This window comes from Palaemon carinicauda, chromosome 7 (assembly GCF_036898095.1).
Source record: "Palaemon carinicauda isolate YSFRI2023 chromosome 7, ASM3689809v2, whole genome shotgun sequence".
Lineage (NCBI taxonomy): Eukaryota > Metazoa > Arthropoda > Malacostraca > Decapoda > Palaemonidae > Palaemon > Palaemon carinicauda.
This window is the reverse complement of record NC_090731.1, coordinates 119,835,118-119,863,059: the sequence shown is the minus strand read 5'-3', so window position 1 is coordinate 119,863,059 and position 27,942 is coordinate 119,835,118. Positions and strand designations below refer to the sequence as shown.

At 43.6% G+C, this 27,942-nt stretch overlaps 1 protein-coding gene across 2 annotated transcripts in view; it reads right to left on the bottom strand.

Moving 5' to 3' along the window:
• Positions 1-27,942, bottom strand: part of LOC137643997 (arylsulfatase B-like) — a 636,333-nt gene that overhangs the window by 39,371 nt on the left and 569,020 nt on the right. For both annotated transcript variants that reach the window (XM_068376854.1, XM_068376853.1), the window contains exons 9-10: positions 18,654-18,809; positions 18,076-18,260 (exon numbers count right to left, since the gene is read on the bottom strand). In XM_068376854.1, the coding sequence (XP_068232955.1) occupies positions 18,076-18,260; positions 18,654-18,809 (341 nt within the window). The remainder of the gene's footprint in view (positions 1-18,075; positions 18,261-18,653; positions 18,810-27,942) is intronic.

The following is a 27,942-nucleotide window of genomic DNA, read 5'->3' as shown; positions in this document are numbered from 1 at the left end:
CTGTGGTTGTAGTGGAAGTTCTACTTAAGTAGGATTTCAGGGTGGTAACTGGACACAGGGATGGATCCCTAGGAAGTGGAACAATCTTCCAGGGAGACCACCTGTTTTGGGGGTCCTCATTTTTAGCCAGGAAAACTTTGTTAGGGGAGAGAAGGACCTCACCCGAAGAGAGAAACTCTATATGACCTGGGTCTCTAGATAAGGCTGACAATTCTGAGATTCTGGAGCCAGAGGCGAGGCTCAAAAGAAAAAGTGACTTTCTTAATAATGCCATATAGTTACAGGATTCTTTTGGGGTGTCAGAGGCTAGCTTAAGAACATCGTCCAAAAACCAGGAAACTGCGCTAAGGCGAGTTGAAGGTTTTAGTCTGGCACAAGCTTTCGGAATGGATGAGAAATATGAATCCGTTAAATCAATGTCAAACCAATATGGAAGATCTTTTTCAAGGCTGACTTGATTGTAGTAATGGTATTGGCTGCCAGGCCTGATTCGAAGAGAGTTCTGAAGAATGTCACAGTTAGATTCATTGTCATTTTCTCAACTTGGAAATCTTTCAAGAACTTAGCTAATTTCTTGACAGCTGAGTCATGTTGACGGAGAGTAGATTCCCTTTTGTCAGATTATAGGAAAATAGTATTCAAAGGATCAATGTTTGCACCTCGTTGGGCTGCGAACTTCATGAAGTCCATAAAGTTAGGGCATTCAGAATCCTTGAGGAAGCGAACACATTGCGAGTTTGTACTGTCTGTTAGCACCAGATTGGGAATCCGCCGGGGGCGGAGACCTAGTTCTAGCAACAAGGGGAACCAATTGCTCTTGGGCCAGTTGGGGGCTACGAGAGCCCGAGAGCCACTTGACCTTTGAAGGATCTGAGTTTGTGCAGAACTTTCAGCAGGAGATTCACCGGAGGAAACAGATAAATCGTCTTCCAGGTATTCAAATCTAGAATCATAGAGTCGGTGGCATAAGCCTGAGGGTCTAGGTTGGGGGCTACGTAACAATCTAGTTTGCGATTGGATTTCGTCGCAAACAGATCCACCTGGAGACCCGGGACTTGAGACAGTATCCACTGGAAAGATCGATTGTCTAGTGATCATTCCGACTCTAGCGGAGTCGTCCGGGAAAGTGAGTCCGCTACCACATTCCGGACTCCTGCTAGATGGACTGCTGACAGGTACCACTTGTGCATTGCCGCCATGGAGAAAATCTTCAACATGATGTGGTTTATTTGGGCTGATCTGGAGCCTCCTCTGTTGAGGCAGTGAACTATGACTGCACTGTCGAGAACCAGTCTGATATGGAGATTCCTGGCTGGATTGAGACGTTTTAAAGTGAGGAAGACTGCCATGGCCTCTAGGACGTTGATGTGCATTTGTTGGAAGACCGGTGACCATAACCCTTGGACCTTCTCGTGTTGGGAGTAACCTTCCCACCCTGTTAAGGAGGTGTCTGTGTGAACGACAAGTCCCGGGACCGGATGTTGTAAGGGAACCGACTTGGAAAGATTCTTGATCTTCGTCCAAGGCTGCAGACTTTTTCTCAGGATTGGGGGAAGGCGAGCACGTCTGTCTCGGCGTTTTGCGGTTGCTCTGGAGCGCCAAACTCTGTTTATGTCCTTGAGTTAGGACCTTAGAACGATGTCTGTCACGGAGGCAAACTGTAAGGAACCTAGGATCCTCTCTTGGTTCCTTCTGGAGGTCAACTTCTCCCTGAGAAATTGTTTTGTATTCCTTGCTGTCTCCTTCCTTTTGGCTTTGGGGAGGCACAGCGTATGGGAGCACAGGTCCCCTTGTAGTCCCAGCCATTGAAACTTGGTCTCCGGGACCAGGCGGGATTTCTTGAGGTTGACTTGGAATCCCAGTTGTCGAAGGTAGGTGAGGATTTTGTTCGTTGCTATGCGGCAATTCTGGGCATTGTCTGACCAGATTAGCCAATCGTCTAGATAGGCCACTACCTGTATCCCCTGAGTTCGAAGCTCTTGAATTACTGTCTCTGCTAGTTTGGTGAAGATTCTGGGTGCTATGTTGAGCCCGAATGGCATCACTTTGAATGCATAGGCTTGTTTGCCTAGCTTGAAGCCCAGAAAAGGACGAAAATGCCTTGCTATTGGAACGTGATAGTAGGCATCGGTAAGATCGATGGTGGTGGTGACGGCCCCACGGGGATGTAAGGTCCGCACCTGCGAGACGGTAAGCATATGGAATTTGTCGCAACGAATGAAGGAATTTAAACGAGACAGATCCAGGATTACTCTTCGTTTGTCTGAGAATTTCTTTGGCACGCTGAACAAGCGTCCTTGAAATCTTAAGCGACGTATGCTTTGGATCGCATTCTTTTGTAGCAGATCTTTTGTGAAGGAACGTAGTTCTTCTGTTGGTAGTTGGTAAAAGCTGTTCGGTGGAGGAGGTCGCTGTGTCCAGCTCCACCCTAGGCCTTTGGAGATAATGCTGGAAGCCCAATCGCTGAACTTCCAACGGTCTTGAAATATGTACAGTCTCCCTCCTACCTGCGGTTTCTCAATGGTTGGAGAATGATTTGCCTCCTCTGCTCCCACGGGAAGACTTGCCTCAGTGGTAACTCCTTCCGCTACCTCGGGCACGAAAGGCACCCCTGGAACCCCTGTGACGCTGGTAGCCACGGAGAGAGCCCTGAGCCTCATAAGTGGGGTTAAAGGCGGGGGAGAAGGAAGTCGAGGCAATCTGAGACTGAGGGACCAGGACGTATTGTTCTTGCTGTTGGCCCTTTCAGGTAGAAGGCTGGGGACCTTGAGCAGCTGGTTGGACTGAGACCGGTTGAACCTTGAATTGGGAAGATTGGAAAGGCCTCAATCTCTTCCTACCTCGAATTGGGGTACCAGTAGGCTCATATTTCCTCTTTGAAACGAGGCCCCATCTAACCTTGAGGTTTTGGTTGGCTCTAGCTGCCTCGCTGAGGACCAAGGTAACTAAATCCTCTGGGAAAAGATCCGGGCCCCAGACTGGAGCTTTGATGAGCCTATTAGGTTCGTGCCTAATGGTGGCTTAAGAGAGGACGTGTCGTCGACAACAGGTCTTGGCGTTTGGAAAATCATAGGCGTCAGCCATAAAGTTTTGCAGTAGTGACTTAGTGAGGACCTTAAGGAGGTCCTCCTCGTTGTAAGTGGCGACGGTCAATTCGGAAAGGGCAACCGAATTTAGAGACCTGCCGAATCTGCACCTCGACTCAAATTCCGATTTCATAAGAGACTCCGGGAGTCTGGGAAGCCGTTTGCTGAACTGCGTCGAGGCACAGTCCGGGCTCAACTTACCTACCGAAAAGGTAGCTGGGGCGTTCCGCCAACATTCACTGTCTCCCGGAAAGAGAAGGAAGGTTAAGTCGGTCTCCCTGAGTTGGGGTAAAGGCTTCTCGTCTTTGATGGCCTGGAAGACCGACTCTAAGATCTTGGTCGCACATGGGGTAGGGGTCTGGTCGTCGGCCACAAACATAGTATACAAACTTTTGTAGGCCGTAATCATTGTGTTCAAGCAGTCCCACTCATTGAACATGTGGACCAAGACAGACTCTGCCTGTTCTTTAGGAAAAATAACAGTTTCCTTTGGGACCTTATCTAAACGAATCAGAGCCTCTTCCGTGAGGCGAGCGTAGCCGGGGAAGGGGAATTAAAGACCCGGTGGGTAGAATTTATAATCCGTAAGAGGCCGGGTACCGAAACCTTCGATTGACAGCATACCTTCCGAGAAGGGGGCATACAATGCTAACCTCCAAGGGTTGTTATTATTGAAAGGAGGAAGCTTGGAGGCGTCGGGGATGGGGTATTGCTGTTGTGGTGGTGGTAGCCCCGAGCGCATGAGTCCTTGAACTAGGCTCTCCACAGAAGCTATCTTCTCTTGCGATTGCTTCGTATGAGACGATAGCATCGACTCAAAACGAGCAAACAGTTTCTCTGAAAAATCCTTCGCGTTAAATGATTCCGCTTGGGGAGGAACAGGTGCCGGAACAGAGGCTACTCCGTGAGAGGTTGAGGGCACAGCAATTGGGTCTTGAGAAACTCTGGTGGAGGAGGATTTAGCCTTCGAGGATGATGATCTCGAAGGCTTGTGGTCTTTGGAAGACTTGTGAGTCTTATATAAAGGCTTACGATGAGCCTTCACCTTGGGGGGAACAGGCCGGAGACTGAGATCAGTCCTGGTTGTCCCCGGAAAACCTCGAAAAGAAGAGTGTTCTGAAGTAGAAGAGGAAGCCGGGCTAGGGAGAGGAATCTTAGCCCGGGAACCATCTGACTCACCTACGTCCCTACCTGCGTCGGGATCATCCAGAGCCATGGGTTCCACATCGAGGTTGAGGGCAGTGACATCCTCAGTTAGGGTGCTGCCCGTCTCTTCTTGGTCCGGGGCCAGAAGAAGAGATTCAATGCTCTCGATGATAAGGTCCGCCAACTCTTTGGGGACTGCAGCTGATGTTTTAGCATTGGGGTAGAGGCGGGAACACCATTCCTCAGAGAGGATATAAGGCTGTTTGGCCTTCACGTTGCGGGCGAACCCGCCAATCCAGATCTTGAGGGTAGCTTGGGCTGTGTCCTTTTCAAGTTGGTTGCTCTGAAAGAGAACAGACTATTAGCGAGGAATAAAAGTGCCAAAGAAAAAGTGGAGAAGTCCAAGGACTTCGTAGGCACGAAGTAAAAGGCATGCGGGAAGTCCAGAGGACTGTGGCCTTAAAATAATATGATTAAAATAAACCATCAAAATAATTTATAACTCCCCACAAGTCTGTATTAACGTAAATGCACTCACCGAGTCAGATGTTAGAGTGGAGGTCATTTTGTAGCAGACTACACAATTGTCCGGATGCCAAACTGCTAGGTCATCCACTTGTACAGAACAGTGAGTGTGCGAACGACACACATCATGGCCGCAGGGTTGGTGGGGGACAGCGGCACGTGCCGTCATCGCACAAAGTACAGTCTGTAAGATAAAAGATACACGAGTATCTTAAAGGAAAGAAAATTAGGGACCCGGAGGCCCCAGTGCTTAAATATCTATATTTGTTAATATCAGGATAAAATTTTTTTATATATATAGCCATTAATTACCTTGAATGAAAGCAAATGAAGAGTATGGGGGCCCGGAGTGCTTCAATTCTCTATATATATCAAATTCATGATAAAAACTATTCATATATATGCCTTAAATATATTGAATGAAGGGGGCCCGGGGTGCTTAATAAATCCAAATAACATATCTATTTGATTGTAAAAATTTAAATTAAATTAAGTCAGACCGTAATCGTTATCATATCAAAAGAAGGAAGGCAAGGTCGAGAATTAGGATCATATATAATATATATATGTGACTAATATATAAAGTTTATCCAAGTAATAATGAGTAACGTTGGCTCCGGGGTCTCAACTAAACAACTCGACCAGATGGTAATGTATAAAAGCTACTTCCGGGGATCCCGTAATGAAAGTCTTTATATATACAGTGATACCTCTGGATACGAAAGTTTCTGCTTACGAAAAATTCAGGATACGAAAAGCGATACAAAGATTTTTATGCCCCAGTATACGAAAAAATTTTTAGGATACGAAAAGCTTAGGAGATCCCAACTCGTCGCTGAGAGTACAGTACCTTTTTTTTCAGGGTATCAACCCTTAATTTAGGTGTACAGGTAACAATACACCTTCACTGATCCAAATGCTTTACATACAGTACCATAACTTTTATACAGTAGTAAAGAAAATGGACCATATTCTTAGGGCTTGGAGGGGATAACTAGGCTATAACTACATTATTGAATAATCTCATGGTGGTTTCTGGAATAGATTAGGCTGTTTTTAATGGTTGGGTTGATTATTGAATGATAGAAATGGCTGCATTGCATGTTTATTACTACAGTTTAGCGTGTTTATGAAAGAAAAGGTGACTTTTTGTAAGGCTTGGAACGGATTAGGCTATTTACATGTAAAATGTGACTCAGGATACGAAAAAATCAGGATACGAAACCATATCCTGAACGGATTACTTTCGTATCCTGAAGCATCACAGTATATATATCTATATGAGGTCCGTGAGGTGCGTGACACTAGAGAGGGGGAAGGGATCTTTAATGGGTCCGTGACGTGCAGGACCGAGAGGGAGTAGCACGTACAAAACTTAATAAATAATATAACAGGACAAGGTACCACGGACCGAGCAGAAAACTTCCCGCCGATCGTTGGCCAAACGAGCGACGGAAAGAAAACGACTACGACCGGGTAGAGTAGTGAAAGGAGTAAGTAATGTACGTTAATGTATAATAATAGTAAGCCTCACAGATCAACGGGAACCGCCCGTGCAAAGAAAGCGGATGCCCTCGGGAGGGGAACATAGCGCCATAAAGTGACTCAAACTCGATCGGGAGAGAGAGAGGGAGGGAACCCTGGGGTGGGGTATCGGGCGGGAGGGAGGCTAGGAGTGGGGCGAAAGCAGGTATACCAACCTGCCAGACCCACGATGATATGATCACGCGGAAAGACTAATAACACTATAAAAAACATAACACATGGTAAAATAAGATAGGAAGGCATGCTGGATGATAATAATAATAAAAATAACTATATATCAATCGTAAAACAAACGAGGGAGCGAACATGAGACAGGAGAAACCCAAGCCTGACAGAGCTGCGGCAGGGCTACCAACATAACACAGAGTCAGTGAAGTGCTAACAAAATGAAAACTAATATGTAATATCTGACTCATGAAAGCCCCTCGAGCTAATGCAAGCAAACGAATGACGTTAAAATGATAAGCAAGTCCGTGGCGTGCGAACGTAAATAATCCAAGTAATAACATTAGTGGAATAGAAGCGCCCGAAGGCGACCAGGCATGCCAACCTACCGATAATACGCACATGTAAATGTAATAACTGTTATCATAATAACAGGACAATATAAAAAATTTTATACGGTGTGTGAACCGTGGATACCCATAAAGTTCATAACAAGAAGCAATCAGTATGGAGGACTCATTGAAAAGCGTTAAGAACGAAACGAGCGAGAGATAGGAGGGAGCCGGGCGCCATGAAAGACCCACGCGGGGTCGTGAAAAATAAAACTGTATAATATAAGCAAAAAAGGGCAAGGCCCCCTCCAAAATCTCAAAACCCATAGATCTGGTACTTAACCCTTTTACCCCCAAAGGACGTACTGGTACGTTTCACAAAAGCCATCCCTTTACCCCCATGGACGTACCGGTACGTCCTTGCAAAAAAATGCTATAAACATTTTTTTTTCATATTTTTGATAATTTTTTGAGAAAATTCAGGCATTTTCCAAGAGAATGAGACCAACCTGACCTCTCTATGACAAAAATTAAGGCTATTAGAGCAATTTAAAAAAAATATACTGCAAAATGTGCTGGGAAAAAAATAACCCCTTGGGGGTTAAGGGTTGGAAATTTCCAAAGAGCCTGGGGGTAAAAGGGTTAACTTAGATGGAGTGACAGTGGAGTCCGACATCTTGAGGTAAATCCAGAAAAAACCAGCGAAATTCACGCACTAAGGCAAAATACGGCTAGAAAGTCGCGTGCTATATAAAGGAGTGACGTCACTGGCGTGGGATTACTAGAAGTAGTAGGATGTTGAACGACACCTCGCTGTTCGGGGACATTAACAGGAGATATCTAAATGGTGCGAGGCCTCTGGTTGTGATTAATTCACGCCCCAGTAGTATACCGACACCTTATTAAGGTGAGCGAGCTGGGTTCAACCTAACATTCCTATACAAATTTTTCTCTGGTAAATTTATTGCAGTTTTTACCTTAGAAATGATGTTAAAGGAGCATTTCACTGGGCGGCACGGGTCGGAGCTCAGAAAGGGATATTTTGCTACAGTGATATTCCCAGAGAATTGATCTTTAGGTCTCCAGAATTCTAACTCCTGGCGCGAATATCCTTAAAATTTCTCATAAGGATATCGCATAATATCCGGGGACGTATATCTTAATATGACACATAGCAATCTTCATCCTGAATAGCGTTTTCGTTTCAAGGGGGAAGAGTGGCGACAACAAAAAGGGAGCCGTTATCAAGGTTACCCTTCCTCCCGTACTATTAAGAGGATCCAAGATGGCGCTCATTCCTTGCAGCATTGAGCATGGTGCTACAGATATAGTAGTTTCGGGAGGGATCTTGCCTAGGCCTTTTCTATGGAAAAGGAGGGCGGGTCCATCAGGACGACATGGCTATCTCACCCAAAAATAGATTTTTCGCTTAGTTCAAAATCCGTTTTTTGGGCTCCAACCATGTCGTCCTGATGGAAGTTTACCAGAGAATTACAAGAAAGTACTGTATCTGTGGATTTTCAAAGGCGCCTTAACTTTGGGGAAAATTTTTCTATGGTCATCTGGACCATTGAGACATGACGTTACCGTTATACGTCATTAACACTAATCATGGACAATGTTAGGGCTTCCTGCCCTTTGCAGGGAAGAGTCATACTAGACAGTAGAAAAGGGGTCTCAAGGTTTGCATATATTGTATGAACAAACATAGTATCAACTAGATATACAAGAGTCTCATGGTTTGTAGATGTTGTCGGAACAATAAGTATCAACTATATTTATTGTCTGTAAGCATACAATAATATGAGGTTTACTTAGGTAAATAAGTAAGAGAACTCTAGCTATTCTTTATTGTGCTAATTGTGGGGCGAAATAAGATGCAACTACACTTTAATAGACATTTATTTATGATAAATGACTAAAAATAGAAAAACAAGTGTAATATATATTTATATATATTTAGGGAATTATACGTAAACACAACTTTAAACAGAAAAATTTTCTACCTGAAAAGGAAGAAATGATTAGTGCCACTATGAGATTTGAAAATTTGATAAAATTTTCCAATATAGTTTTCTGTAAATGTATATTATCAACACTGTGTAAAAGTACACACAAGTGTTTTCTGTATAAAGAGCTGTCCTCTCCTGAAGTCTGAAGTTCTTCGAAGATAGACCTTTAGACATTCTACTGGACACGAGACATCTTCCTTCAGAGGGCAGATTCTCCAGGGACCCATCTTTTAGTGGGTAGCTCGTTTTTGGCGAGAAAGGTTGGATCAGGAGAGAGAGTCAGTTCTCCCACTTCTGTGAACTGAATATGGCCCTCATTTCTGGATAGGGCCACTATTTCACTAACTCTAGCCCCTGAGGCTATAGCAAACAGGAAAATAACATTTTGAGTTAGATCCTGAAGGGAACAATCTTCATTGTTCATGGTTGAAGCATAATGTAGGACCTTGTCCAAGGACCATGAAATGAGCTTCAGAGGAGCTGCAGGCCTAAGTCTAGCACATGCTTTCGGGATCTTGTTAAAGATATCGTTTGTCAGGTCCACTTGGAAGGCATATAGAAGAGGTCTAGTCAGGGTAGACTTACACGTAGTTATCGTGTTAGCTGCCTGGCCTTGTTCATGAAGGTGGATAAAGAAGGACATACAAAAATCTATTGAGATTTCTTTCAGTCCTTTTGCTTTAACGAAAGCAACCCACTTTTTCCAAGATGATTCATATTGTCTTCTTGTTGACTTGGACTTGTATTCTTCTAAGAAGTCTATATTGCCTCTTGAGATCCCAAATCTTTTCTTAACCACTAGGGCGAGAAAATCATGAGATGAAGGTTTTGGGTTCTCTGTGATGAAGCGAAGACAGTCGACTTCTGAACCTGTTGAGATAGTGCTGGGTTCGGTAGAGGAACCAGCCTCAGCTTCAGTTCCATTATCAGAGGGAACCAGTTGCTCTTGGGCCACTTGGGAGCCACTAGAGCTGCCGTTCCTTGGAAGGATCACAGCCTGTTGAGGACCTTCAGCAGGAGATTGGTCGGAGGGAAAAGGTAAATCCTGGTCCATCTGTTCCAGTCGAGGGACATGGCGTCCGTCGCCTCCGCTAGGAGGTCCTCGTATGGGGCTACATATCGAGGTAGTTTCTTGTTGTCGCTCGTTGCGAAGAGGTCGATCTGCAATTCTGGGACTTGTTGCAAGATGGAGAAGGAGTCTGCATCTATGGACCATTCTGACTCTATCGGCTTGAGCCTAGATAGAGCGTCCACTATCACATTGCGGAACCCTTGAAGGTGAACTGCTGATAAGTGCCATCTCTTCTTTTTTGCTAAACAAAAGATGGCTAATATCACATAGTTGATATGGGGCGATCTTGAGCCTTGTCGGTTCAGACATCTCATTATCACTTCGCTGTCCAAGATCAGCCTGATGCGGGCTGATCTGCGAGGGGAGAGTTTTTTCAACGTCAAGAGGACTGCCATGGCCTCCAGAATATAGATGTGAAAGATCTTGAACATAGAAGACCAAGTCCCTTGGACTTTCTTCTGATGGGAGTGCCCTCCCCACCCTTCCGTCAAGGCATCCATGTGGATGGTTACCGATGGTGGAGTTGGTTGCAAGGGTACAGTCCTCGCTTGGTTCTTACCCTTCAACCATGGCTTGAGGAGTGATCGTAGTAAGGTCAGTATCGGTCTTTTTAGATCTCTTTGAGCGTTTGATGCGTATCCTCTCCAGACTCCTGATGCATCTTTCAGCCGTGCTCTTAGCACTGGTTCTGTAACTGCTGCAAACTGGAGAGAGCCCAGTACTCTTTTCTGTTGGCGTCTTGAGATACTGTCGGATTTCAGTAGTTTCTTGATAGAACCCGCGATCTCTCTCCTCTTCCCTGGGGGAATGGAGAGGCGGTGTGATTTCAATTTCCAATAGATTCCCAGCCATTGAAACTCCTGAGCTGGAGAAAGTCAAGACTTCTTGAAGTTGATCTTGAATCCCAAATGTTGCAGGAACTGGATCACTTTCTTGGATGCTTGCAGACAAGTCATCCTGGATGCTGCTCTCACCAGCCAGTCATCCAGGTAAGCTGCTACCTGAACACCTTCTAGGAGTAGTTGTTGAACGACTGCGTCTGCAAGTTTCGTGAAGACCTTTGGGGCTATGTTTAGTCCAAAGGGCATAGCTCTGAAGCCATACTTTTTCTTCTGTAGCCTGAATACTAGGTAAGAGGAAAGGGGGCAGTTGACTGGAATATGCCAGTAAGCATTTTCCAGGTCTATTGAGATTGTGTACGCCTCTTTTGGTAACAGGGTCCTTATGTGCTGAAGGATTAACATCCTGAACTTGCTGTTCTCGATGAACTTGTTGAATGGCGACAAGTCCAGAATGACTCTGAATGTGTCTGAGTCCTTCTTGCGAACACAAAACAGCCTTTCTTGGAATTTGATGGACTTTGCTCTCCTTATTACCCGTTTACTCAAGAGTTCTAGGGTATATTCTTCCAGTGAGGGGGTGGAGTGTTGAAAGAACTGAGGAAAAGATGGAGGAGGCTTGCTCCAGCTCCATCCAAGTCCATTCTTGATTAGGCTGTGGGCCCAAGGATCGAAGGTCCAACGATCCTGAAATTAATGGAGCCTCCCTCCTACCTGAAGCATCTCATTGCTTTGATTGTCCGTAGAATTTACCTCCCTGACCGCGTCCTCCCTTATCCTTGTGAAGGGTGTCTTGAGGAGGCCCCGTCTGGAACCTCTACCTTTGGGATGAAAGGTAGTGGTTTGCCTCTCAAACCCAGGATTGAATGCTGGTGACTGGGCAACCAGCTGTTGAGGCACCACTTGGAATGTGGCTTGTGGTTGAGCAACCACTTGGGGCATCGCGGTCATGGTGACTGTGGGATGATGTTGGGCAGGCCGTCAGGGTAGTCTAGGCTTCTTGGTCTTCCTCTTAGGTTGGGGACCCGCATCCAAGGAAGACTTACGCTTAGATGAAATGCCCCACTTCTTGACAAGATTCCTATTCTCCGTGGCAGCTCTATCAACTACCTCCTTGACCACTTCATTTGGGAAGAGGTCTTTACCACAGATACTGGAAGATATCAGCTTCCTTGGTTCGTGTTTCACCGTTGCTGCAGCAAACACGAACTCTACATGCTCTCATAGCCTTCATAAAGGCATACAGGTCCTTTGCTAAGGTGGCCAAGTGCATTTTGGCCATGAGCATGTTCATGTCTGGGGTGCTCTTCAGGCCTGCACACATCTCCATGCAGTTCTGTAGGGATAGGGATGCCGCAAGTCTCTCCTTTGTCTCTTGCTCCTTATGGAAGAGAAAGTCTGACAGTTTCGGGAGATTCTTGCTGAACTGTCGCCCCGCAAGATCTGCATCCAACTTCCCTACTGAGAAGGTTAGGTGGACTTCTTTCCAATCCTTATCCTCCATGGGCAGGGCTAATGACAGAGGTCTACACTCCTCTAGTGCAGGGCATGGTTTGCCTGCCTCCAATGCCTTGGCAACGGCTTTAAGGGCCTTCGATGTAAAGGGGAAGGCTATTGAAGCAGGAGCAAGAAAGGTAGGATGCTTCTTGCTCAAGGCGGACACTTTCGAGTTTGTGTAGCCCACCTTCTTCAGGCTGTTCGACAAGAGAGCCTGTGCCTTGTCGTGGTCGAATGCCATGACCTCCTTGGGTTCCGTCTCCTCTTTCGACCCTGGCTCCTGCTTCAGTCCGATGAAACAGTCTGGGTAAGCTTTAAAGCTTGGCCAGAACTGGATGTCATCTAACGGGACGGCTCCCAACTTCTCGGATATGTAGAGTTTGCCGTTGGTGATTAGCATAAACTTTGCATATCTCCGGGGATTGGTTTCGGAGCAGACTGGGAGGTCTTGGATTCTGGGTCGCTTGTATGACCCACAGGAGGCGGTGAGACGAGCTTCACGGAGCTCTCTCTCGAGTCTCGCTTCCCTAGCTTCGCCTTGTTTGCAAATGCTCTCCATTAGGGCCGTAAGATGGGCCAGATGCTGGCTCATGTCGCCTGATGGAGGGGTAAAAGAGAAAGATGTTGAGGGTAACGGCTCTGGTGCCGGCACAGACGGAATGGACTCCGACTCGACATCGTCTTCATCTTCCGGAGGTAGGGTAAACTCCTTCTCGGGATCATCTCTAAGAAGATCCTTCTCGGTGTCCTTGGACACTTCGGGCATCCTTTCCTCCTGGTGGATGTCCATGCCTTGCAACGCCTCACCGACATCCGTCTCGATAGCAATCTGGTCGCAGGGAGGTTCAGGTCGTGCTTTGGGTACGACAGCTTCACTACCCGTTTTTGGGAACAGCAAGCCGTGCATCCTTTCATTAGGTAGGTACGGTCCTGGAGAGTTCTTCTGGAACTCTCGTACCCATTTGCGCAGCCTTTTCTGGTGCAGCATCCCTCGACTCAGTTGACTTGGGGTCGTCGAAACCTTCGGTCACCAAGGTCCGGCAGATGTTGCAATCTTGGGGGTCCCAGTACCGCAGGGTTTGGGTAGTGATGGTGCAGGGGGCATGAGACATGCACGCTTTGTGACCACAGAAGCTCCTACTCCTGTGGTTACAGAAGATGATGTCACACTTCATTTGGTCCTCTTGTAAAGAGAGGAAATTTAAATGAGTATTCAGTTGTTTATTTCACATAATAAACAATTATGCAAAATATTAATATTAATATTTTAACCATTATAGCTTAGGATAGTAAGCTAGAAGGGAAATAGGAAAGACACATACTTGTGTCTCCTGCTCAGCCAATTGCGGTGACCTCCCCCAAAATTAAAGTTATAGAGTTTCCATATCAAGGCAAACTCAAGGAGAAGGGTTCTAACCTCTAGGGATAGAATAGGTGTATACTAACACTGACCCTTCTTATGATCTTTAAGAAGGAAATCTTTTCTTTCAATATAGGATTGGTCTCAACAATAGACTATGCAAGGATACCCCAGGTATGTTGGAAAATAACTACCGTATATTATATACTATAGTTTTCTATCTGTAGTATATACTATACTGCAAATATACTGGCTACTGTATAATCATATACTGTAGTTCAGCCGGCATGTTGCCAGCTAGGCTAGCACCTGGCGGCATGTTCCGGCTGGGTTAGTACCTGGCGGCACTAGCTGACAGAGAGAGAGAAAGCATGGAGTGAAGGGCTGCCTTATTACAATGTATGTTTACAATAAATAAGTGTTTAAGTATTTAACCTTACTGCCTTCCTCCAGAATGAGGGTTCAAATGGAAGGGGAGAATGCATCATTCAAGCTTCCATCCAGCCACAAGATTTGCTGCCGGTCACTGCCGGCTTCAGGAATGTGGATGGCAGTCCAAGGGAGGAATGAAGTACACTCAAAGGTAGAAGGGTCTCCAACCGGCAGCCGTCACAGCCACCACAACCTTTCCCGGAGGCTCACGTCCATAAGGGAAAGACTGAGTGACCATACAGCTGCTCATGTAGGAGCCAGGCCGGCACCACAATCTAACCGGCAAGCGGTGAGATTGTAAGATGACGGCCACAGAATTGTGATAGCTAGGCCATCGCTAAAGGACAGATAGGGGCAGGGAAAAGGGTCCTGTACCCAGTGTAGAAGAACCTGCCGCCACTTCTATACAAGGATGAAACTTTGTTTCGGTATCGGCACCATCGTAGACAGCAGAAGAATGTCTATTCTTCAGCCTAGGGTCTGCTGAAACAGGACTAGTCTTCTAGACCGCAGGGAAAAAGGTGGCGGCATCATACTACCACTTTAAGTGCGGCCTAGGGAGACTTAGCCTCCTATGTCAGCGGCTCTAGGCCGGCAGGGGACTACTTGCCCTACTGCTCGGCCGCCGGCAGAAAACTGAATACTCTGAGGTTCTGTCGAGAACAAAAGCCGGGATACTCGCCGGCAAGGGTGGGAGACAGAAAACACTAGCCTAGTCAAGCTGGAGTGAACTACTCTATGGCAAGACCAAGATAGGGTTGTCGCCTGTGGCGGCACTCAGAGGGAAGGAGGGATTACCCTTAAATCTCCACAGGAGACGAGTATCGAGTTGTATAATTACTTCTAGGAGATATACTATCTCCCGTTGAATTGATAAAACGATACTCGAGGATAAAAGGGGATAATATCTGAAAGTATACTAAAGCGCATAGGCTAGGTAGCCTAGCACACGGCGAGATTTCGGTTACCTAAATCGACGAACCTCTAACGTATACGATCGACATAAGGAAGAGGAAATTTATATGCATGAATATATCTTTACTAGTATAATTGTGCCTAAATAGCTTTCATAATTTATTAATGCTATTACAACCGGGAATGTCGTTCTGTTAACTAAATAACACATGCGTAACGAACGACAGCGCCCATGGCGCCTCCGGTGAGCGGCTAAGCTCCATAACACATAAGATTACACTAATTTCACTGTGAAGCAGTGAAATTCTTTATACACTGTAAAGAATAAATACTCAGCTTTCCAGTGGCAGAAGAAGCTGGAGATTGCATTATAAATCCTCTCAATAACGATCACAAACCGTTAGGATAACAGGGAAAACCACCGTGTACAATCGCTACAGAAATAGGAATGAGCACCATCTTGGATACTTGTAATAGTACGGGAGGAAGGGTAAACTTGATAATGGCTCCCCTTCTGTTTTAACCACTCTTCCCCCTCGAAAAAAAAATCGCTATTCGGGGTGAAGATTACTATATATCATATCAAGATATACGTGCCCTGATATTATGCGATATCCTTAAGAGAAATTTTAAGAATATTCGTGCCAGGAGTTAGAATTCTGGAGACCTAAAGGTCAATTCTCTGGGAATATCAATGTAGCCAAATATCCCTTAGAAAGCTACCAATAGGAACCTTCCATCAGGACGACATGGCTTGAGCCCAAAAAAACAACATACATAGTAATGAACAATTAAAATAAAATATTTCAAAAACATTTCTATACTCACTATGGTATCCATCAACAACACATCTTTGTGATGTATTACTTAAAAATTCAATAATGATGCTAAGAAATGACCCACCCACTCCCAATTGAGTTTGAAAACAATGACCTCATGATTACGACGGTCAAAGACAGCACTAAAATAAAAGCCAATCATATGAACTTCCTGACCACAATCAAGGGATTTCTGTACAGCATTGGAAATTATAGGAAGGCCATCACATGCTCCAAAATCCTTTACAAAAACAAAATTTCAAACTAGGGAAAAGATTATTACCTTCAACAAACCTATTAAGGCGTTGTGTGGAAAAACCTTCAAAAACTTTAGATAATATGGGAGTTATGAAAATTGGGTAGTAATCAGTTGGACTTGAGCTACCACAAACACATTTACATAGTGGAGTAAAATTACCAATTCTCCAACAAGTGCTAAAAGCTCCTCTTCTTGCTAACTTGACCAAAATAACAGATAACTTTGGAGCTAAGAAATCTGCAGTCTTTTTAATAAAAACAAAGGAAAATATACCATTTGGGTCTACACCTCCATAAGTATCAAAGTCCATCAACAGAGCTTTAATTTCACGAGATCGAAAACCTAAAATACTTAGTTTGGCCCCATGTAAACAAGAATGACGAAGATCAAGTTTCTCATTACTTAGTTTACTGTCAAACACATCAGCCGAAAGAGTTGCCTTTTCCTTAGGACAGTGAGTGACAGAGCCATCTGGTTTAAGTAAAGAAAGAACTGTTGCATCTACACCATGGAGTACAAATTTAAGGGTAGTCCACCACTTATGCTCCTGGGTTGTAAAAGAAAGGGTTTCTTTTATTCTTAAATTGTATTCCTTTTCAGTTGAAGCATAAACTCTCTGAGCAAAAGCTCTAAGCTGAGGGTATTCATTTCAAGTCAAATCTGATCTGTTACCATTCCAAAGATAATAGGCCTCCTGCTACTCCAAAAAAAAGCACGTCTACAATCATCATTGAACCAGTGTTTGTCCTTCACTAGGTATCTTAGCACATGTGAAGGGATATGCCTATCAATTATGTTGACAAGATTCGCATTAAAAGGAGGATGCCAGAAAACCTCAAATCAATCAATCACATTCAAAGGGACGACAGGTAGGGAGTCAACTTTTGGGAGTATCTGGAAGACATAATGCAACAGATAATTTGTCTGACATGGGTCATTCTGAGCTCTCCAAGATATGTATATAAACTTTATTTCAAGATTACCAAGAATGTTTTGTCTAACCTATTTTTTTTTTTTTTCAGGCAAGCCTAATGCAACATTCAGTAAGTTAGCCAAAAGTCACTTTGTCCTTGGTAGGATGTTACCTATCATTCTAAAGTAGTTTCATTCAGTACCTTCTATGCTTTATCTATATATTTTTTTTACAGAACAGAGGGGGGGGGGGTCATTTGGACATTTTCTTGCAGCAGATAATTTGTTAGCATTGGCCATTCTGAACTCTCTGAGATGTGTAGAAGCATATAAACTTTATTTCAGGTGGCACCAAGAATGTTTGATCTAGCTTATTTTTTGTTCCAGGCAGGCCTAATACAGCAGAGATTTTGTCTGGCAAGTCCTATTTCTTATCAGTGTGAGGTGTAAGCCACTCAGAAACACATTGTGTGGGATACATATCTACATTTGATCAAGCTAACTTTTTTGCCCCTTTTGGGGTTCATCAGGGCCCTAATGTAGCAGGTGGTCCCTAGCAGACATCCAGTCTTTCATATGACCTATCGTTTTCTACATAACCCTGTACTCCACATTTGATACCACATTCGTTTGACCAAATACTACCTGATTGTCGGTCTACAATTACAGCCATAGAAATATACCTGTCGTAAAATCCCAAGCAGAGAATCTTGATAGATAGGATAGAAAATGGAGAAGGTAACCAAAATAAATTATGCAAGAGACAAACAAGAAAATGGAAGGGTAACTAAACTACGTCATAGAGAAGATAAATACGAAAGATTAATAAAAATAAGGCATGAAGATAATTCTTCACAGATATGGATGGAAATGCTACCGTATCCTTACAGAATCAGGCTAACATCAGGCACCTAACATCACAATCACTAAGCGAGTTACTTGTGGTAACACAAGTGGTAGAATGGTCGTTTTCCATTTAACGGTTGATAAAATTTCGCTTTAATGGTATAGCCCTACGAATCTCAATTAAGATTCGTCAAAATAATTAGCCATGCTATACAGATGTTATCTACTGACATGTAAACACAGTAGTGTATAGGAACTAAATATGACAAATATTCAACAAGTTATTTAGTTAAGAACTAAGCCAAATAACTTACCTCAGCACTTTCCCTCAGAGATTTTATATTGGCATATGCATTAGGGATTATTTTTTTCACAGCATTAGCTACTGATGAATTCAGTACTTGGGCCAAAATCACATCTAGTTGAGTTTCTGGGGCTGTTTCATTACGCCCAGTTGGACCAAACCATGCATCCCAGAAGGATCCATATGCCTGAGGTTCTGAGAAAAAATATACAAATATAGATAAATTAAAAAATGTATCCCAATGGAACAATACTGTATCAATGCTAAAGCTTATAGCTGCAGAGAAAAGTTGACCGAAATTCAACAAGTTTCTCAGAACAAGGTAAACACAAATAGTATTTGAAACCAGTAGGACTGAAAATTAACAAAGTTTAGGATTCTATATCCCTATAGATTATGGAGATTTCTTTAATATGAATGATGCATGATTTATTGTAAAAATTATAAGCAAAATAAAAAAGAACTTATATATTGAAAAAAAAAACCTCTCTCTCATCACACCAAGTGCAATGATCAGGCAAATAACAACCTAAGATATTAGCAGTACTTAAAGCTATACATTTGTAATAATAACCATAAATTACTTACTAAATATTAGTTTCCAATCTCCAATTCTAACTGCACCACTGTCATGCATAGGATCAATGTTTACCAAAAACTCTTTGCGAGGAGAAGGTTCTTCGAGAGATAATGATTTCCACTGATCAAGACCATCTATAGCTCCTAAACTTGATACATTTCCCCCTGCAAAGAAAAGGGTGAAAAGATGTAATATATTCTATCACAACATGAACTTCATTACAGTCTAATCTATTAGCGACCACTAACAAATTCTGAATAGCATTTACTTTTTCAAATTTTGAAAGTTTTCTCTAAAAGTGAATAGAGCGCCAGCTTTATCTAAGAACTCATCAAGGGGAAGAATAGTTCTGATTTTTTTCTCTTTAGAAACTTTCAAGTTATTGTCTGGTCTGGAATATACAATATATACTGTAATTTCTATGGAACAGTATCAGGAAGCAACATTAATAAAGTTAAGGAGAAGGTTGGTAAGACTTACACGCCTTCTAAGAAAAGTTTTCCTACTACAAGTTTGACACATCTTGTCCTTTCTGAATTAATATCCATACAAATAAAACATAACTAGAACTAATGAACTGTGGTGCACTCTTGGAGACGTCTTGACCACGTCTCTAAAGACAGCTTTTAAAAAACTTCCATGGTCTTCATCGTTTCAGCCTCTACATCAGCCAACCAAAGTGATCCTCCTGCTGCAACAAAAAATTTTCTCAACGACCCTCTATTACAGGAGAAAAATATTTCCTATGATTAATGGCTTAGCTGTAAATTAATAAGTTCAAGCTTTCAAAACATAGTTGTAAATTAAAAAGTTATAACCCTCAAAATATTAAGTTTCTATTTAAAAGACAAGACACGAGGTATGCCTATCTCACCAAAGGATCTACTTTATTGCTAAAAGGACACTAACCAGAGGCAAACATTTAATTCATAATTTTTTATATTTTGCTAATTTTCCTAGCAATTTCTCTCATACTGTACTCTATAGTTCATTCTTTACTTGTAATAGGTAGTAGGTTGGCCTGGGAACCGCTAGAGGTATTGGGTCCTTTGATTGGCCAGACAGTACTACATTGGATCCCTCTCTCTGTTTACGGATCACTTTTTATTTTTTTGCCTACACATAACGCTGACTAATCTGGCCTATTCTTTCCACATTGTCCTCTATCCTCATACACCTGACAACACTGAAATTACCAAACAATTCTACTTCAGTAGCTACTTTCATCTTGGTAAGGGTAGATGAGACTCTTTAGCTATGGTATGCAGCTCTTCTAAGAGAAGGACCCTCCAAAATCAAATCATCGTTCTCTAGTCTTGGGTAGCGCCATAGCCACTGTGCCATGGTCTTCCACTGTCTTAGGATAGAATTCTCTTCTTGAGGGTACACTCAGTCACACTATTCTATCTTATTTCCCTTCCGTTTGTTTTTTGTAGTGTTTATAGTTTATTTAACGGATTTTGAGCGAAAAGAAAAATCTATTTTTGGATGAGATAGCCATGTCGTCCTGATGGAAGGTTCCTTTAAGTAGCTTCCTAGGGTATATTTGACTACAATGATATTCCCAGAGAATTTGACTTAAGGTCATCAGAATTCTAACTCCTGGCGCGAATATCCTTAAAGTTTTCCTTTTAGGATATCGCATAATATCAGGGGATGTATTCTTGACACACCACATAGCAATCTGCACCCCACATAGCGTTTACGCTTCAAGGGGGGAAAAGTGGCAAAATAAAAGAGGAGCCATTATAAAGTTCCCTTCCTGTGTTACTGTTTGAGTACTCAGATGGCGCTATAATCACCACCACATTCATTCCTTGTAGCGTTAACCCGGTACTTATAGATACAGTATTATTGGGAGGGATCCTGCCAAAGCCTTTCATAGAAAGGAGGGCGGGTCCATCAGGACGACATGGCTATCTCACCCAAAAATAGATTTTTCGCTTCGCTCAAAATCCGTTTTTTGGGCTCAGGCCATGTCGTCCTGATAGAAGTTTACCAGAGCATTAATTTATCCGTGGATTTCCCAGTTGTGCCTTAAACCTCAAGACAATATTTCCTTAGTCATGTAGACCTAAGAGACCTATGACATTACCGTTATATGTCATTTCTTCTAATCATAGACTATGTTAGTGCTTTCTGCCCCCTACAGGGAAGAGTCAAACTAGACTCGGGAAAAAGTCTCGAAGTTTGCATATTTCATATGACCAACCTAGCAATCAAAAGAGCATACAGGTCTCCCTGTATGCCTTTAGCCAAAGTTTGTATTTATTAAACGAACACAGGCTCATGTCAGCCACCATAGCATCTAAGGTATATCAGTTCAGTTGTATACCGCAATAGATAAGTTTGTATCTTGTATCGAAACAAGTTAAGTCTAGCTAAAAAGGTTTGTTTGGATATAGGAATAAAATTACTACCTTTGCTCAATATTATTATGCAGAATAATAAGGAATGAAAGGAATGCTCACACATAACTTTATTAAAAATGTTTAGGGCGAAATAAGACACACAAAACAATTAATCATTTATTGTCAGACAATGAATAAAAATTCAGCATACATTTTATGATAATATAAAAATGCAAGTGAAATAGAATTTATCAACATAGACAATACAGAATAAATCAGAAATACTTGTTTTACCTGAAAACAAAAACTTTGGCCACTCAAATTAAAATTTTATAAATTTTCTAATGTCTTTCTGAGAAGTCTGTCTATTTACACTTGTGTAAAAAACACACGGCACTTAGTGTTCAGTCTATGTTTCATCACCTTAGTACACTGGAACAGTCCTTAATGTCACCTTGGTGACATTTCACTTACCATGTTGCACTATAATGTGCCAACATGTACACCCTTAAAATTACAGTCCTACATAATTCGCTGTTCCTCGCAGCACTTAGCGACAGGTTTTAGTACACTACATGCCGCCAACGCGAATCGTTTTAATTCTTGCACTTGCTTCGTGTAGTGTTTGAAAAAAACTCTGGATGACTTCCATCCAGTAAACGAGCGAAGGCTCTCGAAATCCACAAGCTGGAAAAAGTTTAACGACGAAGCAATTTTCCTAGGATCATGACCTGCAGGTGTACTGTCAGGATCCGCTCTGCGAATGAAGTAGGTGATCTTCGCCTTTAGTTGTTTTAGGGATAAGTTTGAGCCCGATGTTTCTCCTTCAAAGAGCTGTCCTCCCCTGAAGTCTGAAGTTCTGTGAAGATAGACCTTTAGACTCTCCACTGGACACGGCGAGACATCTTCCTTCAGAGGGCAGATTCTCCAGGGACCCCACCTCTCAGTGGGTAGCTCATTATTGGCGAGAAACGTTGGGTCGGGAAAGAGATTTAGCTCTCCCGTTTCAGAAAACTGGATATGGCCTTCTTCCCGAGAAAGGGCTACTGTCTCACTAACTCTGGCCCCTGAGGCTAGAGCAAACAAGAATATAACTTTTTTGAGTCAAATCTTTCAAAGAGCAATTATCGTTGTTCAAACTTGAAGCAAAATGTAGTACCTTATCCAAAGACCATGAGATGGGCCTTGGAGGTGCTACAGGCCAGAGCCTAGCACAGGCCTTAGGGATTTTGTTAAAAATCTCATTAAACAAATCTATTTGGAAAGCATAAAGTCAAGGCAGATTTACATGTAGTTATCGTGTTGGCTGCTAAACATTGTTCATGAAGGTGAATAAAGAAAGACAAGAAGAGATCCGTCGAGACTTCCTTTGGGTTTCTTGCCTTGACAAAGGCCACCCACTTCTTCCAAGATGACTCCTATTGCCTTCTGGTAGATTTTGACTTATATTCCTCTAAGAAGTCTATACTCTCCTTCGAGATCCCAAACCTTTTCTTTATTGCTAGGGAGAGAAAATCATGAGATGAAGGTCTTGGGTTTTCTGTAATGAAGCGAAGACAGTCGACTTCTGTACTTGTTGAGACAGAACTAGGTCCGGCAGGGGAATCAGCCTCGGCTGTAATTCCAATATTAATGGGAACCCGTTGCTCTTGGGCCACTTGGAACCCACTAGGGCTGCTGTTCCTTGAAAAGATCTCAGCTTGATGAGGACCTTCATCAGAAGGTTGAATGAAAGGAACAGATAAATCATGGTTCATTTGTTCCAGTCGAGGGACATGGCGTCCACTGCTTCCACTAGAGGGTCCTCGTAAGGGGCCACATATCGAGGAAGTTTCTTGTCGCTCGTCAGGAAGAGGTCGATCTGCAGTTCCAGGACTTGATGTAAGATGAAGGAGAATGATCTTGTGTCTAGGGACCATTCTGACTCTATCGGAGTTATCCTGGATAGAGCGTCCACTGTCACATTGCGGAACCCTTGAAGGTGAACTGCTGATAAGTGCCATCTCTTCCTTTCCGCTAAACGGAAGATGGCCAACATCACTTGGTTGAGTGGAGGTGATCTCGAGCCTTGACGATTCAGACATCTCATAACCACCTCACTGTCTAAAATTAGTCTTATGTGGACTGAAGGGCGAGGGGATAATCTCTTCAGTGTAAGGAAGACTGCCATGGCCTCCAAAATGTTGATATGGAAGGTCTTCAATAGAGAGGACAAAGTTCCTTGAACTTTCCGTTGATGAGAGTGACCTCCCCCATCCTTCCGATGATGGATCCGTGTGGATGATGATTGAGGATGGAGGCGGTTGCAGAGGTGTTGACCTCTTGAAGTTTTTGGCCTCCGACCATGGATTGAGAAGTGATCGTAGTCGAATTGATTGATTGATTGATTGATTTAAAGTTTTCAGGCATCCTGACATCTAAGGTCATTGACGCCGGTAACATTTAATTCATGTATACAAAAATAAAAAATAAAATAAAATAAAAAATAAAAGAGTATTCAATTAAAATCAAAAGTTGAATGTCATAAAAGTTAAATATTTTTCAGAAGACCTGCTTCTGAAATAAATCTAAAAATGCCACTTGCATGGTAGGACACATCATTTCCAAGAATCTTGGCAAGGATGAACCTGCCACCCTCACCTCGAGCCTCAAACAAATATCTATTCCTTAAGTTGTTATAATTGGGGCATTCGGTCAACAAATGCCTTACTGTTAGAGGTACTAAACAGTCGTCACAATACGGTTGGTGTTGGCCCTTCAGCAGAAACTCGTGTGTCAACCGAGTGTGACCAATACGGAGACGACAAAGAGACGTCTCCCATTTTCGGGGCATCATATTATACCTTCAAGGAGATATGTCATTTGTTACCTCTCTCATTTTATTGCCATCTAGGCTATCCCATTGCTGTTGCCATTTTTTGCAAACCAATTTCTTGATGTCAGGTAAGAAATCATTACAGGGAATGGGATACCTTCTTGGCAGCAACTCGGATACAGCCTTCTTAGCCAGTGATTCTGCCTTCTCATTCCCACAAACACCTACATGTGCTGGAACCCAACAAAATTGAACTGTTATACCTCTCCGTCCAATAATAAAAAGCCATTCTAAAATCTTCAAAACTAGAGGGTTATTAGAATTAAAAACTTCTATAGCTTGGAGGACACTCCTTGCATCACTAAAAATTGTAAAATTACCCTCCTTCTCCAACGCTATTTTCTCAATAGCAGTTAATATGCCATACAGTTCGGCAGTAAATATGGAAGCGGTCAGAGGAAGTGCACCTCTACAATTAAAACCATTACTATGTACTCCAAATCCAACGCCAGCATCAGATTTGGAGCCATCAGTATAGATAAAAGTTGATCCTCTATGTTCTTTAACATGTTCATTAAAAAGAGACCTGGCTTCTAGGTCTGACATATTCTTCTTACCTCCAATAAAATATTTACAAAAAGATATCTCTGGTAACTTCCATGGAGGCATTGATGATACCCTGAATCATAGTCGAATTGGTATTGGTCTTCTTAGATCTCTTCGAGCGTTTGATGCGTATCTTCTCCAAACTCCTGATGCATCTTTTAGCTGTGCTCTTAGCACTGGGTCTGTCACTGATACAAACTGAAGGGAGCCTAGCATTCTCTCCTGTTGGCATCTTGAAATCTTGTTGGATTTTAGAAGTCTCTTGACAGATCCCGCTATCTCTCTCCTCTTCTTTAATGGAATGAAGAGGCGATGTGACAGTAAGTCCCAATGTATGCTTAGCCATTGGAACTTCTGAGCTGGAGATAGTCGAGACTTTTTGGTGTTGATCTTGAATCCTAGATATTCCAGGAACTGGATCACTTTTTTGGATGCTTGCATGCATTTTGACTCGGATGCTGCCCACACTAGCCAATCGTCCAGATAGGATACCACCTGGACACTTTGAAGGCGTAGTTGTTGAACGACTGCTTCGGCAAGCTTCGTGAAGATCCTTGGGGCTATGTTTAGTCCGAAGGGTATGGCTCTGAAAGCGTACTTTCTTTTTTGTAGCCTGAATCCTAGGTAGGATGAGAGTTGCCGATTGATCGGAATGTGCCAATAGGCATCTGCCATGTCTATGGAGACTGTGTATGTCCTTTTGGGCAACAGGGCCCTATGTGTTGAAGGGTCAGCATCTTGAACTTGTCGATCACTATGAACTTGTTGAGTGGTGACAAATCCAGAATGACTCTGAGTTTGTCTGAGTCCTTCTTGGGAACACAAAACAGCCTTCCTTGGAATTTGATGGACTTTGCCCTCTTTATCACCCGTTTGCTGAAGAGCTCTCGGGTGCATTCTTCCAGAACGGGGTCTTCCTCCTACCGGAAGCATCTCATTGCTTCTGGTTTCCGGATGGCTTGCCTCCTTGACCGCGGGCTCCCCTACCCCCTCTTCTTCTCGAGGGACGTCTAGAGGAATCTCTACTTGACCCCCTACCTTTAAGGCGAAAGGTAGTGGTCTGCCTCTCATAGGCGGGAGTAAAGGCTGGTGACTGAGTCACCACCCGCTGGGGTACCATCTGGTAGGTGGGTTGGGGCTGTGCCACCATCTGTGGCACTGCGGTCATGGGAATTTGTTGTTGTTGTCTAGCAGGGAGAGATGGCACTCTTGGCCTCTTTGTCTTCCTTTTGGTTTGGGGACCCTCATCCGGAGAAGACTTCCTCTTAGCCGATAAGCCCCACTTCTGGAGAAGATTTCTATTCTCCGTGGCGGCCTTGTCGACTATTTCTTTGACCACTTCATTTGGGAAGAGGTCTTTCCCCCAGATATTGGAAGATATCAACTTCCTGGGTTCGTTGACTGCAGCCGAGGCAAACACGAACTCTCTACAAGCCCTTCTAGCCCTAACAAAGCTATAGAAGTCCTTAGTTAGGGTTGCCAAGTGTGTTTTGGCTATGACCATGAACATATCCGGAAACCTCTGTTCACTGGCCATTGCCTCCAGGGTCACCTGGAGGGACAGAGAGGCAGCAAGCCTTTCCTTCGTATCCTGTTCCCTACGCAGGAGAAACTACAACTTGGGGAGGTTTTCACTAAACTGACCTCCAGCGATATCAGCCTCCAACTTCCCGACTGAGAATGTAAGCTGAATATCCTTCCAGTCCTTGTGATCCGTTGGCAGGGCTAGGGAAAGGGGCCTACACTCCTCCAGTGTAGGGCAAGGTTACCCAGCTTCCACTGCCTTAATCACTGCAAAGGGGAAGGCCATAGTTGCTGGAGCAAGAAAAGAGGGATGTTTCTTGCTCAGGGCCGGCACCTTAGAATTGGTGAAGCCCGTCCTTCAAACTGCTGGCTAGCAAAGCCTGAGCCTTCGCAGGGTCAAGCATTATGACCTCAGGCTCTGTCTCCTCCTCGGATACAGGTTCCGCCCTTAGACGAACGAAGCAGTCTGGATAGGACTCAAAGCTGGGCCAGAACTCAATGTCCTCGATAAGGACAGCTCCCAGCTTCTCTGAAATAAAGATCTTACCGTTTGTAATTGGCATGCCTCCACGGGTTTACCTCGGAGACCACTGGGCCGCTGCAAGCTGATGAATCTCCTATCTTAGCGCAGCTTCCCTTTTTTCACTCTTCTTCTGAAACATTTCCATCATCCCTTTGATGGCAGACAGGGTGTCGTCCGACTTTTCAAGTTGAGGAGCGGAGGACATAGAGGGCACCGGTTCTAGGGCAGTAACCGACGAAACAGAGACTGTTTCGACTTCATCCTCTTCCGTCTCTCGAGCCAACGTTGACTCCTCATCTCGACCTTCCGTCAGAAGGTCCTTTTTGGTGTCCTCTGACACCTCTGACATCCTCTCATCTAGATGGATGTCCTTCATCCCATCCGAGACATCCGTATCTACGGCTATCTGGAAGCAAGGGATCTCAAGGTGAGGCTGAGGAATAACAGCATCCCCAGATTCATTGGGGAATAGACAGGCCCTCATACGCTCACTAGGGAGGTAAGGCCCCATGGCATTCTTCTGGAAGCCACGAACACATCTGCGCAGCTTGTTCCGAGCTGCATCCCTTGACTCCGTTGTCTTGGGATTTTCAAAAGCCTTATACACCAAGTCTTTGCACACAGTACATACCTGGGGGTCCCAGTATCTGAGAGATCCCTTGGTGATGGAACAGCGGGAGTGTGTCCTACACTCCAGGTGGCCACAGAAGTCCCTGCCACACACGTTGCAGAAGACACTGTTGCACTTCACATGGTCCTCCTGTAAAAGAGAGGAAAATAAAATGAGTATAAAGTAGTCTATCTCACTACATAAACTAATAGATATTATAATATTTTCCATTTTATTTTACTTCATATTGCTTGGGATAGGTAAGCTAGAAATGATTTAGGAAAGACACAAATATGTGTTTCCCGCCCAGCCAATTGCTGTGACCTCCCTCAAAATTAACCCTAGGGTTATCCTCCTCAGGAGGCCCGTTGGAAGAGTCTAGCCTATAAGGATAGGAGAGTGTAACTAACACCCACTTCCAAAAGGATTAATAATGAGGGTCATTAACAACTAATCATCTATCAGTATATAGAAAGGGAATAAGGATTAATAATGAGGGTCATTAACAACTAATCATCTATCAGTATATAGAAAGGGAATTCCTTTCCCAATCTTATAAGGTCTCAACAATAGACTGTGCCTGGAAAACAGAGTATGTTGGAAAATTTAACTACTGTATACTTTTATACCATAGTTTTCTGTCTGCAGTATGCTCTATACTACAGATGTACTGGCTACTGCATATACACATACCGTAGTTGCCGCCGGCACGTAGCCGGCAAGGCTAGTACCTAAGGCACAATTCAACTGACACAATATTGATAATTTTTATGGCCGGCAGCCCACCGGATTGCCGGTGGCTTGCCGGACGCCAGCGGGTCACCAGCTGTCGGCACACTATCCCAGACAGCATTCAATGTGACAGGGT